The 22090-nt window shown below is 40.2% G+C and overlaps 1 protein-coding gene across 5 annotated transcripts in view; it reads right to left on the bottom strand.

Annotated features, from left to right (window-relative positions):
• The window catches only part of LOC102312859 (solute carrier family 12 member 7), a 48966-nt gene extending 37280 nt beyond the window's left edge, over positions 1 to 11686 (bottom strand). For 2 of the 5 annotated variants that reach the window (XM_005937005.3, XM_014338303.2), the window contains exon 1: positions 11302 to 11685. In XM_005937005.3, coding sequence (XP_005937067.3) covers positions 11302 to 11446 — 145 coding nt within the window. In that variant the 5' untranslated portion in view covers positions 11447 to 11685. The other 3 variants (XM_042225846.1, XM_005937003.3, XM_005937004.3) reach the window with 3 other exon arrangements.
• Between the last annotated feature and the right edge of the window lie 10404 nt (positions 11687 to 22090).

The raw sequence follows: 22090 nt of genomic DNA on the forward strand, positions 1-22090 counted from the left end.
GGACTGATGAAATGAGAGTGAGTCTTGATGGGCCAGATGGATGGGCCCGTGGCTGGATTGGTAAAGGGCAGAGAGCTCCAGTCCGACTCAGACGCCAGCAAGGTGGAGGTGGAGTACTGGTTTGGGCTGGTATCATCAAAGATGAGCTTGTGGGGCCTTTTCGGGTTGAGGATGGAGTCAAGCTCAACTCCCAGTCCTACTGCCAGTTTCTGGAAGACACCTTCTTCAAGCAGTGGTACAGGAAGAAGTCTGCATCCTTCAAGAAAAACATGATTTTCATGCAGGACAATGCTCCATCACACGCGTCCAAGTACTCCACAGCGTGGCTGGCAAGAAAGGGTATAAAAGAAGAAAAACTAATGACATGGCCTCCTTGTTCACCTGATCTGAACCCCATTGAGAACCTGTGGTCCATCATCAAATGTGAGATTTACAAGGAGGGAAAACAGTACACCTCTCTGAACAGTGTCTGGGAGGCTGTGGTTGCTGCTGCACGCAATGTTGATGGTGAACAGATCAAAACACTGACAGAATCCATGGATGGCAGGCTTTTGAGTGTCCTTGCAAAGAAAGGTGGCTATATTGGTCGCTGATTTGTTTTTGTTTTGTTTTTGAATGTCAGAAATGTATATTTGTGAATGTGGAGATGTTATATTGGTTTCACTGGTAAAAATAAATAATTGAAATGGGTATATATTTGTTTTTTGTTAAGTTGCCTAATAATTATGCACAGTAATAGTCACCTGCACACACAGATATCCCCCTAAAATAGCTAAAACTAAAAACAAACTAAAAACTACTTCCAAAAACATTCAGCTTTGATATTAATGAGTTTTTTGGGTTCATTGAGAACATGGTTGTTGTTCAATAATAACATTATTCCTCAAAAATACAACTTGCCTAATAATTCTGCACTCCCTGTACAGCAAGCCTCTCTGGCTTTTAAAATAAGATTACAAAAGGGTTATATACCCAGGGTTATAGAGTCGGGGCAACAGCTTTGCTCAGATTGCTTCTTCTAAGCTGGGACTACCCACTAAGAGGCAGGATATCATTGGAAAACAACAATGAGATAGTGATTATGTACTGTAAGCCTGCCACTAACAGCTGTTTAAATCCAATGGCGTATCGTAGGATGAGGTTGCTCATAAACACAGATCCAGAAAGACATTCCAGAAGCTCTTGATTGTCCCGCTTTACAACTGTTGTTAGGTGTTGTCCAAAGAGTGATGAATTGTGTGTGTAAGCATTCAAACAGTTTTAGTGACCAAACCAGAACAGAGGAAATGCCATGTTTGCTGCTGCACATAAGGTTGTTTGCTTTGGGTCATTAGTTGCTCCTTTTTCTTTTCAGCCTTTTTCTTTCTGCATCTTTTTTAATTATACGTCCGCCCTTCCACTCTCTTAACTCAAGGGTGGGCAACTCCAGGCCTCAAGAGCTGGTGCCCTGCAGGTTTTAGATCTCACCCTGGGTCAACACACCTGAATCAAGTGATTAGTCTATTACCAAGCCTCTGGAGAACTTCAAGACATGTTGAGGAGGTATTCTAGTCATTTAAATCAGCTGTGTTGGATCAAGGAAACATCTAAAACCTGCAAGACACAGGGCCTTGAGGCCTGGAGTTGGACAAATTCAGGCTGTAGACTATCCCAGCTGTCATAGAGCAAAATATCAGCATCATTTCCTAATCAGTCCATAAAACATCCAGACATGCAATTTTATAAAAAATCTTTTTGCATATACAAACTCTAGTCTGTTTTACTTGTAAATGTAGAGGTTTTTTCACTTTCACTCTTGCCCGTCTTTCAAATTCAAATTCAAATTTTATTTGTCACACACACACAACCATACACAGTATGACATGTGGGTGAAATGCTTGTAGCTGTACAATGCCCGACTATTAAATGACAGAAGAAAAGTTTTACAATATTTACAATTTACAGTTTACTACAAAAATTTACAAATTAACTTAGAAATTTACAGTAAAGAATGTGCAAATAGCAGAAGAGATTATAAAGATAAGGATTATAAATTATAGGAATTATAGGATTATAGGAAATGTGTGGTGGTGCGTGTGGTGACGTGTGTGAGAGTCCAGTCTTATAGTGACCTGTTTGGGAGAGTCCAGTCCTACACCTGGTTCAGGGCCCGAATAGCCTGGGGGAAGAAGCTCCTCCTCATTCTCTCTGTTTTGGCCTTAAGGGAGCGGAAGCGCTTCCCAGACCTCAACAGTGAGAAGAGTCCATTGTTGGGATGGGAGAGGTCCATCATAATCTTCCTAGCTTTGGACTTGCACCGCTTGGTGTAGATGGACAGCAGGTCAGGGAGCTCTGATTGAATGATGCGTTCTGCCGAGCGCACCACCCTTTGCAGATCTCGTCTGTCCTGCTTGGTGCTGTTCCCAAACCAGGTGCAGATGTTTGCCGTCAGGACGCTCTCGATGGTGCAGGAGTAGAAGTTCTTGAGCACCTTCAGTGGCAGATGGAAGTCTCTAAGTCTTCTGAGGAAGAAGAGACGCTGACGGGCTTTCTTAACCAGGGTGTTGATGTGGCAGGACCATGACAGGTCCTGAGTGATGTGGACACCCAGGTATCGGAAACTGTCCACTCTCTCCACTGGCGTGCCACTGATGATGAGGGGTTTGTAATTCCTCGCCTGCTTTGTAGTGAAGTCCACGATCAGCTCCTTAGTCTTGCTGATGTTTAGGAGGAGGTTATTCTCCTGGCACCAGGTCTCCAGGTTCCTAATCTCCTCCAGGTAGGCCGTCTCGATGTTGTCGGAGATCAGGCCCACAACAGCAGTGTCGTCAGCAAACTTGACAATGGAGGTGGTGTCTGATGTGGCTACACAGTCATAAGTGTACAGTGAGTACAGCAGGGGGCTTAAAACACAGCCCTGAGGCACTCCAGTGCTGAGTGAGATGGAGGGGGAGACTTGTTTTCCCACCCTCACTGATTGGGGTCTGTCTGTGAGGAAGTTGAGGATCCACTGACACAGTGATGAGCTGAGTCCTAGATCCGTCAACTTGGTGAAAAGCTTAGAGGGAATTATTGTGTTGAATGCTGAACTGTAGTCCACGAACAGCATCCTAACATAATTCCCTCTGCCAGTGCCAAGGTGACTCAGGGATGTGTGGAGCAGGTGAGATATGGCATCGTCTGTGGAACGATTAGTCCGGTAAGCAAACTTTCATCTGCTTTAACCCAACTCTCAAATATGTGTTACTCTATCTGTGGTATGTATGCGTGCTTATTCATGCCCTAAAGCTATCGGTTACTATCAAAACTATATCAGCAAACTCTAACTCTAATCGTATCCACTAACCTTTGATTCAATGTTACTGATCATTAAAATTTAGTTTTTGCAAATCCTTGTGTCTGAATTAGGGTGGATATAACTCTGGAGGTAGAGCAGATCATTTACTAATTGGACGGTTAGTGTTTCAATCCCAATTATCCTTGAGAAAGCTACTAACCCCAAGTCTCTGATGCATCCATTGGAGTGTGAACGTTAGATACGTAGAAAAAAGTGCTTGGGTGAATGAGGCAAGTTGTACAATGCTATGAGTCCTCAAGTGTAAGAATGTGCTATATAAGAACCAGCACATGTAAATTGGTTTTGAATATTGCAAAGTGAAATAGAGTTATCACAAGAATGTGAAGCTGTGACTTAATGTCTAAAATGCTTTAGTATTCTGCCAAAGAGAGTAAGGTTGAATTAGAGCCGGGCTATACTTTCATGTGATAGCAATTTGTTCCACAAGATGTCGTAGATGTTGTGGCGGGCCAATGTAACCTCAGAAAAAACACAGTCATAGTAAAATGACATCCTGGGCAAATTCAAAGCTTCTTAATGGGATTAGATATATCAAAACTCCATATGTAAATACTTTTCAACAGAACCACTGGTGAAATAGCTGTTTCACCAGCGGTGCAAGTTTTAGATAAAAATGTGATGTGTGAAATCTAGAAAGATACACAAGCACACGCACTACACTTCAAGGTCTATATAGAATCGACTATTTCTTAGCTGAATTACATGGTAAAATCCACCAAACATGATATAGTGTTGATCAACAGCACAAATGGGTTAGCTTGGAGTCCTATGTGTGTGCCACTTTCAAGTGTCCTTATGAGCTACTTTTTTCTCTTTCCCCTCACTACATAAGCAGTCGTGGCCGATGGCTGCCCTGTTAAAGTTGAGTTTTTCCTCCAATGGTGTCCCAGGGCACCCCATCTATGAAACAAGCATTTGAAAGAGACTGCTGTACATAGCTGCATAAAGCAACGTTAATTTCAAGCCACATCTGTTGGTGTACAGTACCCAATTTTTTATTATCTAAACCTCATGTGCCAGTGTTAAATTTTTCCAATAGTTTACTTAGGAAAACAAAGTCAGATTGCATTCATTTTCTGTATAGATCTTGTCAGAACTGTTTGATGGGGAACATGGTCTGTCATCATATAGTCATGTCAGACAATTTGCAAATCATCATATTATCAGGTAAAAATCAAAAGACTTCTAAAATGGGCTGAGTTCTAAATGTCCTCTGAAAGTTCATTGAGTGAGCGTAAAGGACTCTGACAGTTTGATGCAGTAATCATGTTAACCAGCAGAGGTCTCCATTTCAATATGTACAAAATGCCACATAGACTTTGTCTATGTTCAATAAATGTTTAATCCATTAATCCATCCATAAACACACTAAAATCCATTTGGCACATGTAAGTTGTTATTAAGTGTCAGTTAATCTGATTTGATTTGATATACCTTTATTAGTCCCACAAGGGGAAATTTCATAAGGCTGCAAAAAATGATATGTTTGCTAAGGTGACCATAAAAATATATATATAAAAAATATTTTTGCAATCTGACATTTGGCACAAATATTTTTTTCTTTACGGAAATATATGTTACATGCATGTGTTGCTTAGCGTGGACAACTCACATGATTCTTGGGAAACAAGTACAAAACTCAAAACTAGACTTTTTTTTTAATCATTTAAAAAACAAAACAAACAAACAAACAAACAAACAAACAAACAGGTATTATAAATGACATCTCGGAGCACACCTGCAGGACCAGCCCACCAGGTTATCTGTGGCATGTGATTTGAGAGCCCCTGGGTTAGAATGACAAACAAACAAAAACACAAACCCATGCCCTGTGAACACTCCCTGTACAATTTAGCTAGTAACAGTTTGACCCAAAATAGACATCCTTTAAACAGGAAACAGGGTGGCAGCTGCTTTTGGCAGTTCTCCAACCCCAAAGGGCTAACATATGGAAAACAGAGCTACACATGACGATTTATGTCCTTTGCGTTGGAGAAAGAAGAAGGACATGAGAACCACCTCGAAATGAAACAGACAAATGCTATGAAGACATTTAATGCTGAGTTTAGGAAATTTGCTGGACGAGGAGTATCTAAGGTGTAAAGAGCAACAGTGGATAAACCACGGGTGAAAATCTCCATTTCCAATTCACTGTAAACAAGGATGTTAAAAACCAGTTTTGGCATGTAATTTTAATTCCCTTGTTAGGCAAATGTTTAAATACAATATTAAACTTTTTAAATAATAGTTTCAAGAATGTGTGACAGGATCAGCTGCAAAGGTTGGTACACCAACTCACCAGTTAGGTGGTCTGTGTGAATGTGATCAACCAATTTGCTTGGCATAGCTCTAAGGGAGGAAACTGTTCAGCTAACAAAGCCCTAGATTTATATTTAAATCTAGAGTCTGTAGATCCTGACTGTGGTATTCTTCTTTCTATCTAAGGTATCAGTCACATAAGCCTAGAAACCAGGCAGTGACCCAACCAGTTGGTGTATATTCCAACAATTGGTGAGTGGTTGCTCAAGGTTGCTGTCTGGGTGAAACTGCATGCAATGAAGGTGTGTACTAAATACCTCCTTGTGATTGCATTGGTTGCTAGTGGATTGCTGCTGTTGGCTGTAATTTGTATGGAAGATGCCAACTTGCCTGGAAACATTTCCTGTAGATTCTCTGAGATGCAGGAAACTTGGAAAAAAAAATGCAACGCAAACCTCACAACCTTACTTCACTTTATAATAAAAAGCGCCTTGAAGCAACTGTTAATGTGATTTGTTGTGCTGTAAATAAAATAAAACTGAATTGAATTAAAAGTGAAATTTCTGCTTTACAGTAGCAATCAACACACTCCTGTTTGTCTACTGCTTGGCAAGTAGTTTGGGTGTGTCTCTAGGACAACATGACCGGTTATCATTTACTACTCCAGTCTCCTTCTCTATATTCGTTTTCATAGAGATGCCCTGCTTTTTGAGTTTCATCAGTGAGGTTCATTCAGAAGCAAACAAATAATTTCAGCATGTGTCAAAACTACATGCTAAAACTTCACAAGGAAAAAGAGGGACAATATGAAATAGGACACTGTACACATGACACCGGATACTTCTTTGGAAAATGATGAGTTGTTTATACAGATTGCATCTTGTCTGTTCAGCACTGTGCATAAATCTGTGCGTACGTGTGTGCTCGTCTGTCCGAATGCAGAGCAATCTGTGACTTTTTATTTTTCCCTCATTAGCATCAGTAAGAGATACAGGTTTTCAGGGGAGGATTTCCTGTTCATCCCCCCCTGCGGGCTCCAAGCAATTTTAAATAATTTCCTTGTCCTATATGTTGACATAATGTAATCTTAAAAGAGCAAAAGCACTGAAAATAAACCACTACCCCCAAAACACCCCCAAAGTCATTAAATGAGGTAAAAAAAAACAACAACAACAAATCACCCACACACACAAAAAGAATGAAGCTCACTCAAATAGAAAAATAAAATAGAATATAAAAATAAAGAATGAATAAATTAAAACTAAGTTTAATAATATGAAGAACAAAAACTATGTAAATGTGTAAAATTACTACTTTTATATCACGTCACTCTGTATTATATATACATATACACACACCAGCACCTAGGGCTGTTCGATATAACGATATATGTAGGATGACGATATAAAAACGTCTGTCGTTTCATTTTACGCTATCGTTTATTTCGTGGTGTCGCAAAATAAACTGTTTACGGCAATATTGTTTCATCGTTCTGATGGTCACTGTAGTGGCTATATTAATTTCTTAAAGTTCTCTCTTTCTCTTATATTTATATAACCACACTAGGACGGACAAGCGCCTGTTTTTATGCGTTGTCGTTAGCAACAACGACGGTAACACCATCGCGTGTCTCGCTTGTTTATGTTCCACATAAACCTTTCACAATAAAGCTCAAGATCCTGTTGAGACTTTTCAAAATAAACTGAATCACGTGAAAGAGCAGATTATTTATGGATGAGAAGTAAAAAAGAGCCGCCAGGTGCTAAAAAATAAACCTTAGACTCAAACGTTAGAACAGGCTTTTCCCCGCAGCACGCCGTGTAATAAATACTCACAAAGAAAACGGCGGCCGTTACAACTTATGTCTAAAAATGTATCGTTTCATGCATCGGTTAAAACACTCGACTCCAGCTACATCGACAGCTGGAAACACTTCACGCAAGTCGAGCTGCCCGAGATTCACAAGTTTACAGAAAATGTTACATTTTGTGATTTATATCGTTATCGGACGATAGATGTCTTATATCGGGAATGAGATTTTGGTCATATCGCACAGCCCTACCAACACCAATTTATTAAAACTATTCATTTTGCAAACACATATGACAACACCATATATAAAGCTAAAGCTGAGTCTGTACAATTCTAAAAAGCTTGAAAGTCAATATTTGGTATCAGCCCCTTGAGTCTTCCACAGTTTTCCTGGTATTCTTTAAGTAGTCTTCAGGAATAATTCTCCAGGTTTCTTGAAAGATATTCCAAAGCTCTTCTTTGGATTTGTCTGTTTTTTGGTCAATTTTCTGGTCAGATGATCCCACACTGCTTTAATAACGTTGAGGTCTGGGCTCTGGGGAAGCCAATCCATGACTGATTCCATTGTGTGTTTTTCTATGCAGGTATATTTTACTGCATTGGAATCACTGTCATACTGAAACGTTGTCAGTTAGCGTTGGGCGAATATATCGACTATTGACGATAGGCTGAGCCTATTGTCGATCATTTTTACAAGGGCGATTTTTTGATTTATTTGGCCATGAGTAAGTTAATAATGATGGAATTAATAGAAGCAGTAAACAGAAAAAAAATGATAATAATAGCGCTGTTTTAACAGCACACTCTTTCATCTGCGAGCAAATGCACCCTCCTCAGAGTGCGCCCAAATGTAGCGATGCATTTACGCAAACTCCTAACAGAAAGAAAGAAAGGCAGTAACCTATGTTCAGAAAAAAACATTCGGATGGTGGACACATACATGCTCATGCAAGGTAGTGGTGTTTGAGTCCCAACACCACCAGCTGAAATGTGGCCCAAAACCATGACAGAGCCTCCAACGTGTTTTACAGATGGCTGTAAGGATGTTGAACCTCTCTCCTGACCTCTTCTGTATTGACAATAACTTGAACCAAAAATGTCAAATTTGGATTCATCTCTTCATGAGACCTGTTGCCACTCGTTCTCACATTAGTTCTTCTATAATTTGGCATACTTCAGTCTTTTATCCCCGTCTTAAAAATGAGTTCTTAGGAGGCAGCCGTCCACTGAGACCATTTTTGACGACGCTTCTGTAGAAAGATCAACGTAAATGCCAGATACAGCTCTCAGGTCCTTTTTCTATTTCTTAACAGCATGGCTTTTAAATACCATCCATATTCTGCATACCTCAAATTGTTTTTTAAGAATATGATACTTATCATGCCAAGACATGTCAAGTCCACAGCCAATAGTTCATTGGTAATCACTTTGCTCCATCTCCTTCCAATCGTGTTACCTTTGGTGTTTTTCAAAGATTCAAGAAATTAAAAATTGGTTCTTTACTAAGTTTTCAGTTATAGTAAATGGACTGGTTCTTATATAGTGCTTCTCTACTCTGACCACAAGCGCTTTACACAACTGGCCTCATTCACCCGTTCATACAAGCACTTTTTTTCTGTGTAAATGCTTTTTAGCTAACATTCACATTCAGAGAGCAACTTGGGGTTAGTATCTTGCCCAAGGATATTTGTCATGCCTGGAGCAGCCAGGGATCAAACCATCAACATTCCAACCTGGGCTACCTCCTGAGCTACAGTCACCCCAACGTTATGTGATTTGGTTCTACAAATCATGTGTGTCAATGTGGAGTCTAACATTTAGATTAAAAAGAGAGTAATTTTATTTAGTGCTATCCAAATTGTGACAAACAATGTCCATCAACAAGACTGAGTGCAACATATGACTGATCGCTGAAAATAAATGCATTTAGTCACTGTCTTTGTCCTTAAACTGATGGTGGATTAAGAACAAAAACGCACATGTTAAACATTAAAAACACCAAACTGGGATCACAGGAGAGGAAAAGGAAAGAAACTGGGTTTGTTGAAGAAAACCTGCCAGTAAGCATGTTGGATCAGTCTGTGAGCTCTTAAGTTTAACCGTTGACTCTCTTTCTGAAACAGATAACCATGTACACTTAATTTCTGTCAAATAAATAACAAAGTAACGTGTCATGGTTTGTAGTTCTTCTCAGACTGTATTTACCTCATTTTAAGACCTACTAAGAAGCAAGCTAATTTTTAATGTGGTACTCATATGTAAAACCTTAGAGTTTAAAGAGGGTCTGCTCTCTTTTTAACATTATTATAGTGAGGGTTAGAATATAAAAAAACATAACCTGTTATGCTTGTTTTACTGATACTTCATATCTGCCTCTAATCTCACAAATGCTTTGGGGGAACATGTCCTAACTGGTGAGTCCAGAATGATGACCATGGGTGACTCGGGCTCACTCTGAAATCTAACTGATCAAAGTCAGAAAACAAAAAACAGATAAAAAAGGCCCACATATGAAAGACGAGCAAAAGAGGAGACATAAAAGAAGTTCAGAGAGAAGCAAGACAACCAGAGTTCAAAGCAAAATGACCAGAAATGCCTTAGCTAAAGACAAACCTACATTTATTGCAGGAATTTTCCCTAAATGGAAAGTATGCCTGTTCATAAACATGACACTTGTGCAGTAGATTTACTTCATCAAAATATTTAAACAAGGCAGTGTCTTGTAATTGGATTTCATTCGAAGCCATTTCTGCAGACTTTTGAGTCTAAAGTAATAAAAAGAACAAGCACACCTAGATTACAATAAAGATATCAGCTGACATTATGACTTTCTTTATCACTTAAAAATCTTGAAGCAATTTTTTGTCTTTCCAGAAAACAAACACGTTTGTCCTTCAAGCTTCTCCGCTTCTTCGAGCATTGCCCCGTGTCTGTTCTGTTTCTGCAACCTACATCCAGTAATTTTCTAACATCTACAAGTCTTTATATTGAGGACTTGCTCCTTATAAAATTCTCTTACTGATCCATTTAAAAACTGTGGCAAAAAAGTAGCCAGAAATGCACAAGAGGAGTTTGATAGATTTCAGACAGTACAGCATAAGAATGTAGATTTTTGCAGTAAAATGAGAAAACAACCAAATGTTTCACCTGTTGCATACAATCCCCCTGCTGAATATTAAACAAAGACTACTATTTGAAGTCGCGTTGCTCCCAAGCTTCGAAATACGACTTCAAGGTATCTGGAATGTGTAGCACAAACAACCTGACCCAACCCCCAAAGCGGTTGACTGGGAAACTGATGGATGTAAAGAGGTACAACATGTGCACAAAGAAAAATGGTTAAACTAAGTGTTATAAAGGTGAAAGAAAAACAGGCAGTAATTTTAAATGGTATAATAATAAGTCATGTAAGGATATAGACTTTGTACTTTGTCACCGTAAAACAGTTAGGCCTCTTTTACACAACCTCCCTGCTGTTTGAGGTTAGTTTAGTTTACTGTATATTTAGTTGCTTTGTTCAAGAACTGACATACAGAAACACATGCAATGAGGCAAGGAGCTTTAACCATCATTCAGGGCTGCTAAGGCATACATACCAACACCAAGGCCCTCCTTCCTGCCCGACTGATCCAAGTGCAAGTTATAGCTAGTTCATCTCTGACTTTGCATTTTTCCTTGTGGGTGTCTATATGTGTTAAGCATGTGCCTGTCAAAACATGCATCTGTTTGTGTCAGCGCGCTTCCAATGTCATATTTAATCTCACAATGACGCATGCAGTTTATCAAAATTGCACACCTATACTTCCCGCAGTGCATGCTGGGATAGCAACCACAAAACCCCCAAAAAGCAGGCTTGTGTATGAGCACATCAGCAAAGAACTGTTTACTCCTACCTGAAAAAGGATCCTCTGAATTGTCTGCCTCTTGCTCCTCTGAAAAGATTTTGCCCAAGCTGATAGGTCTGTTCCCTCCAGCTGCAGCTCCACTGTTGCTGCCATCTTCCACATCCTCCACTGGCACCACAGTGAAGGTGGGCATCTTGATTCTTCTTTTACCCGGAAGAAACTATGAAGAGATTACAAACTAGGAAGACACTGGCTTTTCCCACAGAGAACAGATTTTAAAAAGTGTCCAGATAAATCTAAATAAAAGGACTGAACCCGATGAGGCAGGCCAAACTTCACTTTAACCACAACATGGCACTCAGATCTTTTGTTTCCCTTCTTTTTGGTGTGTAATCCAATGTCCTCTAGACTCAGGGTGAAAGTACCGCCTCCTGCACATGAAGCAGGCCAAAGTCCTCCTGTGTATCAAGTTACGCCCTCTCCTTGTTTCTTTCCCTCCCTTTTCTCCTAACTGCTTCAGCACTGTTGGCCCACGTGACCCTCTGTTTACCATATGAACAGTTAGTCCACACAGAGGAAGCCCTGCAGCCCCTCCCACTCTGACGTCCCACTTCTCTCGCACACACCTTAGAAATGCAAGACGGCAGGGAAGCAATATCCAGAAGTACATATAAAAAGGATCTGACTCATCCACACGAAGCGGAACACCCGAGTCATGCTTAGCAGGACAAACCTAAGTCTGTTTCTTTCTGCTTTCGTTTGTTCCTCTCCCTTCGGGCTAATAGTTGTCGTCTGTGTTTTTCCAGGTAAACAAGAGGAGTGTTCCTTTTCCCACATTGCATGATGGGTAATGAGGAAGAACAGCGATTCAGAATATTCTTGCTCTCTGACGTCCGCACACATTGTAACAGCAAAGGAAACACCTTGGAAATCTTGAAGAGTGACTTTCCTCTTTATTTCTCTGTATTTCCTGTCTGTTGCGAGTTCCACGATTACAATGGACAGTCACAGGCGGAAAGGAGTGAGCTTTGAATAACAACGGCCACAAGTAAACATGCATTGTGTTTAGTTTGTGGGAACAATTATTTTATTACCCATCTTTCTCTTTAAAAGGCTGGCAGGGCCTGTCTTACTCAACTATAAACTACCTGTTACATCATATCTTTGTGTCAGTACTGTGAAGTCTGAGTACTGAGAAACTATACAAGTGTCTGTTTTTGAAAGTGTCTGTGTCAGTCAGTATATTTTGCAGCACGTCTGTTAGGGGTTTAAAAGGAAGCTAAACTACATGTCTTACTTGAGAATGCCATTTTAGCTTTTGAGGTTTAAAACTATAGTAAAATATACTATGGTCTGAAATTATACATGTCTGTATTCATCTAATGTATTTTATACCACTTGTATTTAAAGTTTAACACATTGTTGAGTTATTCTAACATAAACCCGAGACACATGGAAAAATGCCATTTACACCCTGAAATGCAAGACAGTATGAACAAGCAGCTTTACTGCTGCTGTTTTCTGTATTATTTTGGTAGTTCAAGTTTTGCTCTTTGCTCTCCAGGAGGATGGTATCATTTTTGTGCTATTTGTTAATTTTTTTAATATTACATTGCCAATCCTGGACCTCATCCACTACATAGCATTATTAATCTGGACATTAACTACACAAATGCCTTTTTGTAACATTTCTAATGAATCCATTAGAATCACGTAATAGATTAATTAGACAAATCATCTCAGAAAGTTGATTCTGTTCATCTGTATGTGACGTTTTCAGTGCAAGAAATATTTTGTAACTTATCCAAGCGACTTCTTCAGTCTTGGCTGACAACGACACATTTGCACAAAGTACAAAACTAGCACCGCTGACTAACAGTGGGCCGTGAGGCTGTAAAATTCCCATCAATAATGAATTCAGAAGTCGATGTGTAGGGTTAACCAGTAAGTGCTACAGATCAGATTTTTAGGTTTGTCTCTCATAATCTATTGGAGCACAAACTGAGTATCATGAGGAGGCTACAACAACACAAAGTGAACAACATCGCCACAGACACAGCAGCCAGGGAAGCAGAAGAACATCATGTCAAGAAAGCATGTTGTTCTAATAGTTTTCCGTTACTTGTCTTTTGTTCTGCAAACACAGAAACACAAGCACTTCAACTCAGAGGCTGCACTCTGCTGAATGATACAGGACCACTGTAACCAGCTCCTTGTGTTATTTCAGAACTTGTGCTGACAAAATAACCAGATACTCAGTATTGTTCACACTGACAATATTGCGCACCCCTATGTATGTTTACACAACTTATAATGTAGCAGGCTGCTGGGGATTACTCTGATCCCCTTATTGACAATTTGAGAGGTGAAACACAGTTTCGCACAAGTTCATGTACGAGATTTAAACTGCACACGCCAACATTCACGCTGTGTTTATGTTCATAACAGAACATCTCTCGAACACACTTCTTGTACAGCTTCACTCTGCTTACATTACCTGTGCTCACCTGCAGACACAGAAACACAAGCACTTCCGTTCAGCGCGGATTCACTCTGGAAGCCGCTCGCGCCACGCGCGTGTGCCAACAAGATCTAAGGACCCCCAAGCTGCCCTACCCAGTGCCTGCGCGAGGTCCACTCATGGGAATTATAATAGACCTATCGCTACCCGGGTTACCGATCGGGTTTCCGGTACGGATCGGGTAGTGACAAGACCCTGTGCATTATTTTAAGGATGTGGAAATGTACATACAATCAATATTAGACTCCACCAACAAAAAGGCTCTCAAAACAATATATGTATGTGAATTTTTGCGTGTATTCTTATAATTATTACCTTTTTCTTTTACCCCTGGCTTTGTGTGTTCATGTTCTGTTGTTTTGTATACTTCATCTGTTCGTATGTTGTATACTCATTGTTTGTTAAATAAGGTTTAAAAAAAAGGAAAAAAAAAAGACAAGACCCTGTGCACGAGAAAATGCTAACTTCCTGGTTTGAGACCGGATGTGGGGTTGTACATTTCCGGTAGCTTTACTTTGCGGTCAATCGCTACTGCGAAGATATCCTCCAAAACCATGTCCAAAACTCAAAAACGGAAAGATCGCGTTAAGTTACAAAGAGCACAAGGTGGGAACTCTCACCACTGTTGTGTCTTAAAAAATCTAATGATCAATTTTGACGTTTAAAGCGTTTAGATCGATCAGTTGTTTACATCACTCAACACAAGCAGAACTGCATCACTGCAGCAGAAGACACATCGTCCACATGCAGAAGCACATCTCTGTATAGTGACTGGTCTCATGATTTAAACAGGCAAATGTTCAGCATTCAAACTACAGGTGAAGAATAGTCAAACTAGATGTTTCCCGTTATGTCGAGATCAGCTAGTCAAGTACACACCTACACAGCATGTTAACAAACCGTGAAAAAAGCCACACAAAAAATGAATGACTGCTGGTAACGGTTTCTATACATCAGTATGTACGAAGGGTATGTTGTGACTTACCTTCAAAATTACAGCGGTCCCTCGCTATAACGCGGTTCACCTTTCACCTCGCTGTTTCAGATTGTTTAGTGCAAGTTTGCTTTTTTTTACGTCACATTGTGTCCTGCGTCCTGATCGCTGCAGACGATCTCCTCCATGACGTCTCTCCTGTACAGTACAGAATCGCTGCATCGATGCTAGCAGTGTGACTCTGAAGTGCAGCGCTGTATGTCCACGATGTCCACCAAACGTTTTGCACCGTCAAAAAATAAAATCGGCTACTTGATTTCACCTCTCGCTGGTTATTTTTAGAACATAACACCCGCGATAAACGAGGGACAGCTGAGAAATATAACATTTGAATCCCTTTTCTCTTTTGCTCTGAGGCGCGGGGGAGAAAATATCGACAAGTCGATGAACATCATTTGCAGATATATTGGGTAAATGCCCGAGACATCTATAGAAATGTAAATCGCCGCTTGATTAATTCATTTGCTAAACTTGTTTTGGACCGTAAACCAGGCGCGAATAGGACACCGGAAACAAAGCTCCCCACAGGAGTTTCCGCACCGGAAGTAGCATATGCTAACGTGCACACAGTCAATTAACCCACTAAATGTTGTAGTTGGATTGCCAGTGAGCATAATATATGTCAAAATAAAGTAATAAAAATGTAAATCAACACAGTAACATCAATAAGGAACAAAATTAAATAAAATTATGTTTTGAAATCCACTCCTGTGGATTCAAAAAGGTGAAAGGGGAGCACCATCTCAGAATCGAAGAGGGGGCCTGAGAGTACATCTTTTCATCTTATAATGCTGTGACCACCCATGGTACTCATGGCTATTTGTCACTGGTCATGACGATTTTCATTTTAATGATAATATGAATGAAACTGACCTCATCGTCCAAAGTCATGCTGCCCCCAGTCAGTATCACTTAGAAGGCATAGCGTGTATTTTTTGACTGCTATGCAGATGATACCCAGCTTTCTCTATCCATGAGGCCAGATAACAAACACACTTAAACTACAGAAATGCCTTCAAGATACAAAGACCTGGATAACCTCTAATTTCCTACTTAATTCATATAAAACTGAGGTTATTGTACTTGGCCCTAATAATCTTAGAAATATAGTTTCTAACCACATGCTTACTCTTACTGGTATTGCATTTAAAATCCTTCTTATCACATACAAGATCTTGAATAATCAGTCCCCATCTTATCTCAAAGACCACGTACCTTACCGTGACAATAAGCACATTGCTTTCAGATCGCTGATTTACTTGTGGTTCCTTGGGTATTTAAAAGTAGAATGGGAGGCAGAGCCTTCAGCTTTCAGGCCCCTTTTCTGTGGAGCCAGCTCCCAGTTTGGATTCAGGAGCAGGCACTATCTCTGTTATTAAGATTAGGCTTAAAACTTTCCTTTTTGATAAAGCTTATAGTTAGGGCTGAATCACTTGATAGTGAATCCTCCATAAGTTATGGTGCAATAGGCCCATAATTAATGGGCCTAATGCAATACCTTCCCACTGTTGCCAAAGCACTTTCTCACAGGGGTTCATGTGATTGTTGGGATTTTGTTTGTATTATTGTAGGGTTTTTACCTTAGAATATAAAGCCTTTACAACAACAGTTGCCTTGAGTCAACGTTATTTTTATTTGCTGCTATATAAATAAAATTTAATTGAGTTGGTGCCATTGTTAGTCTCTTCAAAGTCATCAAATGATAAGTACTAAGGTCACACCATATAATGCCAGCAGAGGGTGCTGCAGGTTCATGAGGCCTTGAACCTGCAGCGCTGACAGTGAAGTGCGAAGAGATGGCAACTCAGTGTCCAAGTCACAGGGAAGGATATTTATAATTTGCAAGCAGCCAGTGGTGGACTAGCTGCACATATGCTTTGGTTCACAGGAGGATGGCGCAAAGAGCACCTGAATCTGAACAGAGCTGTAGAAAATGATATACAGTTATTTAAGATAAGTCATGCTTGTTTAATGAGGTGAGATGCAAATTTTGTATCTACAAAACCCCATTTTTTCCTTCATATCATTTGTGTGTGATATTGCTATGCCTATGCCTGAACCAGCACAGATTCTCCTTCCTGGACAAAACTGCCATTTTATCCTCAGATGGCTCATGTGTGAATGTTGAAAAAAAAACAGGTAAAACCTAGAGAAGTAGAGGTGAAATCAAATCCCTTTAGCAAACAGTAAAAAGGTCAGTGCTGACGCAGACCTGGGAGCAGGCTGTCCTCCCTCAAGACTATATTCTTAAGTGGCTATAGATTCTATTTGTAGCATTTTACCTGTTTACTGACTCCCCCACTCCAAAACCAGGTAGCTGCACAAACATACTGCAGGGTTTGGATGACCTCTTGTGACATCACACAAGGTATAAATTTCAATTGCCTGCACTGTGCTGTCAGACCACAAAATGCAACATCAAGAGCAACAGAACTCGTGTTTGTCCAAGTTTTCATTTAGTCAGAGTATTTGACGAAATCCAGAGATATTGAATATATGAACAATGCTTCTAATTATATACACAGACACCCAATGAAAAGTAATTCCTTCTATATTAAACAAAAGTGTTGCTGAGATTGTGTTAAATGCTAAATACACTCACCAGTTATTTTATTAGGTACATCTTGTAAGTACCAGAACTGTCTTAATTCTTTGCAGCATAGATTATATAAGACATTGGAAACATTAATCAGAGATTCAGGTCTATATTGACATGACAGCATCACTCAGTTGCTGCAGAGTTGTTGGTTGCAAATCCGTGAGGTAAATCTCCTATTGCACCACATGCCAAAGGTGCTCTATTAGATTGAGATCCGCCTGTGGAGGCCGAGTACAGTGAACTCATTGTCATGTTCAAGTGTGCACTCTATCATGCAAATGTCAGAGCAGAAACTGAGACTCATCAGACCAGTCAACACTCTTCCAATCTTTTATTGTCCAGTTTAAGCCTGTGCTAATTGTTGCCTCATTTTCTTGTTTTTACCAGGTTTAAGCACCCGATGTGGTCGTCTGCTGTTTCTTCTCTGATCTCTGGCATGAATAGAGATCAGAGAAGATCTTCTCTGATCAGAGATCTTCAACAAGGGAACTGCCAATGGTGCATACAGATTTTCTATTGTTTGGACCATTCTCCATACACCCTTCTCTAATGTCTTCATACTTGAGGAACAAAGAAAATAATAATTCCAACTGACAAACATAAAAAACCATTGACATTTTTTCCAAAAAAGTTTATCTTCCTCTAACATGTAAGGTTAGGATAGGGTTACCACCAACAGTGACTTAGACTGTAAACTGTTAAAGAAACAACCACACATCATGGTGATGCCTAACTTTGAATTATACTATTAAATAAACTCAACTAAAGTTTCTGAACCAAAAATCTTTTTGGAACTGCTATACTGTATAGTAGCATTGAAGATCATATAATGCCTCCCTTGTCCGCATCACTCTTCTCCTTTTAGAGACATGACCACTTGCTCAACATGCAGCAATCTCCAGAACACCCAAGAATAACCCGCTCGGTCCTTCTTCACACTTTAACTTAAACACCGAGTTCTCCTTCGTTATGGAAAAAACCAAAAATGAATATCTTAACTATTAGGATTCACTGTGTGTACTCAGCCTACCGTAACCAACAGGGGGGCTCCAGGCAAGCATGGGCAGCAGTCAGACAACTATTTTTGGTATAAGTGGAAAATTTTGTTTTTGAATGGGGACCAACAGCAAAGGATCAGGAGAAAGTCTGTGACTCCTGGGGGACTGTGGGAAACAGTGACCCTCTGCAACACTCTGCTGGCGCTGAAATTCTGCATGTGGGTTACCAACAAAACAGCAGGCGAGGGAGGGTTGCCAAGCCCATAATTTGACTTTGGGATCAGTATGTGTGTGCGAGTGTGTTTGGCTGGTGGGAGGTGCAGAGCCAGAATTCATCATCCTTAAAATGCTTTCCACCTGCAGATGAGAAAAAAAAAGTCCAAAATCAAGTCAGGTTTCTTCTTTGTGTCAGCATTTTACACGAAAACAGATGAGGTGAACCACTCCTTAAGCTAGAAACACTGCAGAGGAAACTGGTGGGAGGAAAATGTAAAATGTGGAGAAACGAAAAAAAGGCAAATGATTAAATGAGTGGGTGATAACTAAAACTGACAGACTAGCAACAAAATGTGGGTCTGGAATCTGCTCAAAAATTCGCTGAATTTTTGGACTTTAGCACAGGAGGCCAAGAGCAGTTGTAGTTTCAATCAGTAAAAGCAGGACAAGGAGACTCTTGCCAAACATGAGGCAAGATTTCAGACCAATTAATTTCTTTGAAGTGTGACTGCTTACTGTACATAGTCCAGTAGACATGTTTGCTTAAGGGAGTTTAGAAACAGTCTGACTGAGCGATATATCGCTCTCGCCCATATTTCTGCCACTTGTCATCGCCCACTCCCTTTCCTCCAGAGTGGGCAGAGCATTGGCACCAACCCTCTTTCCAGCTGGTGCAACCTGTAGGGTGTGCATTCGAAACCACTCATGGTGTTTTTGGCCACTGATTTAGCTAAAATAAATAGATATGTCAGCAACTCAAATAGAAAATATAGAACATAAAAATAAACAAAAAGAAAATTCATATAATCTGTAAATCAGGATTTAAAATATAATTTGGTACCCCAAGAGTGCCTCTTTGATGTACGCAAGATGTATCCCAAATAAACTGAAAATGCTAAAGGCTTTGTGGGGAAGGCTTTGCCACATTGCAGCTGAGGAGGTAGAACAGGTCATTAACAAACTGGAAGGTTGGTGGTTCGATCCCTGGCTGCTCCAGTCCACATGCCAAAGTATCCTTGGGTAAGAGACCAACCCCAAGCTGCTGTGCAGTGTGCTTATAAGATACAGTGTGAATGTTAAACAGAAAAGCACTTAGGTAGAAGAAGCATCGAAAAAAGTGTTTGTGTGAGTGAGAACCAGTCCATTTACTAATCACTTACTTGTTTCTAGCAAAATACATTCAGCATCCAACATCCTCAGAATGTGTTCTCTGACACAAGAGGCTTCCTGAGCAGACTCTCTAGGTGCCGGTGCCAGACGAAGAGCAAGGGTCCAACTAAAAATGGAAAGAGGGACTAAAAAAGTAGTTAACGTGGCACTAACCCCAAAACTGAGAGATGTAACAAACAATGAACAAACAGGAAATACAAAGAGCTTGTAAAAACACAGCTGCTCACTGTACCCTTTGGGCTGGGGACCCTGGTCAGTGCCTGAGAAGCTGTCCTTTGGTAAAATTTCTTATAGGTATGGTTCTGGGGAAAATTCATTTTCTAATTCTGTAAAGTAGATGACCTGAGAGGAGGATGCTACCAAAGTCAGGAACCAACAGTGTTGGTCAAGTTACTTGAAAAAAGTTGTCCTGTTACTTTACTGATTACTTATTTTCAAAAGTAATTAGTTACTTAGTTACTTTTTAAAACACGATTTACAACCTGAAGAGGTGATAAAGCGATAGATCTTTCAGCCCAATTCTACTTTTTCTGCATAATCCATCATACAAAATGTAATCAAATGGAAAAGTCTCTTTTTAAAACTTGTTTTATTAGTTTTAATCTTTTAACTTTATGCATCAAGCAAACATTAAATTATCTGCAACATTCTCTGACTGGAAGAAATTAGTTTAACATTTAAACCTATTTTCTGCACATTCCAGCACATAAAATAAAATATTTTTTGTGTTTACACTCACTCTTTCAAATAGATGCAAGTAAAACACAGCAGAAAATAAATAAAATCAAAGACTCAGCGGTCCTGTTGCTCTATTTTCACCTGTAAAGCAGGAGTGGGGTAGGCGGAGGTTTGCCCTGGTGCAGGTGTGCCGCGGTCAGTGAAAGGATACGGCAGTTTCTCTGTGAATTTCACATATCAGCGGCAGCGTATTTGGTGCTTGCTCAGAGGTTTAGCGGGTTATTTTGCTGTAAAAAGAAGTTTTCTTCCCACGCAGTGAGCAGCGGACACTAATGTTTTTGTCATTTTTTATGGAATCAAACTCAAAGTAAGATCAGTACTTCCACGCTTTAAACGCTGCACGCTCATACTCTCTCCCGCACTCCATTGTTGATCTGCACACAGCTGTTGCCACGAACATCGCACTCGCTTACGTCATTGTCATAAGACACTGTACCATGCAACAAACCACAATATTAGCCAGACACGCAGTTAAAATGATGAAAATGACAATGACACCAGACAGCTCCAGCTGCCTGTATCAGGATACTTGGCAGTCCACAAGGTGGATGGATGGGTACAGGTGTATGAGTTATGACTTGTTACCAGGGAGGATACTATCTATAGAGACCAAAACTGATGGAGATTTTAACATGGGAGTCTAAGGGGATTTACTGACTCTGACACTTCACTCTTGAGGTTGTCCTTTGGAGTTAACCAGTAAAAAGAAAAGTAACCAAAACATAACAGAAATACAATTTATTTTATGATGATGTCAAAATTTTTAAAAAAGAACCCAAGTGAGAATAACTATTAAAAGAACGCTGAGTTCAGTGTGTCACAGTTCACTGAGGACTCACATGCAGGACTCTTTGGTTTGAGGAGACCAGTGGGGTTTATTTCACATTCACCAGGTGTACAGACAGTGAAGGGAATTGTGCTACATACAAATATGACAGGGGTCCGGGCTCCAGGGAATCCAAGGTGGGGAGGACAGGGGAAAACACTCGCTCGAGCTGAGATACACTGATGCGAGTCACGCAATGATCCAGTGATGAATGGCTGCCATCCCTCTGCTTAAATGCAGTGAGACTCAGGTGTTTCCATTTCACGGGTGCCGTGAAACTGCAACGAGTTCCACCCCGGCACAAGAGAGAGAACAATAATGCAGATCAGCTACCTGCTGATCCACCGGGCCGTGACACGATTATTTTTGGCATTAGAAACATACACATCTCTGTGACGAACATTAAAAGTTCTTTTTTCCAGGACCAACTCTTCCTGTACATTTACACTGAAATGGAAGCATAACCGACATATTAATGTAGTTTAATGATTTGCCCCTAATGATTCTTTCAGGCTTAATAGATTGACACAAAGGCTAACCGAGTATGACTTTGAGAAGCTTCCAGATCTGTGTTGTGTCATGAGAAAGAAGACTGAAACTCCCCACCGTTATAAATACACCTCAGCCATCAGAAAGCCCTGCGGCCGTGAGATGATTACCATGTTTCGCCACCAAAACACAGCTGCTAACTATGTTAAAATAATAACAACGTCTAAATCTATGAGTGGTGGAGGGCTGAGAGGAGGAAGTCCAACCGCACACTCACACAGCAGCG

The sequence above is a fragment of the Haplochromis burtoni genome, unplaced genomic scaffold, assembly GCF_018398535.1.
Source record: "Haplochromis burtoni strain Fernald_Lab_line unplaced genomic scaffold, NCSU_Asbu1 Contig_185, whole genome shotgun sequence".
NCBI classification, from domain to species: Eukaryota; Metazoa; Chordata; class Actinopteri; order Cichliformes; family Cichlidae; genus Haplochromis; species Haplochromis burtoni.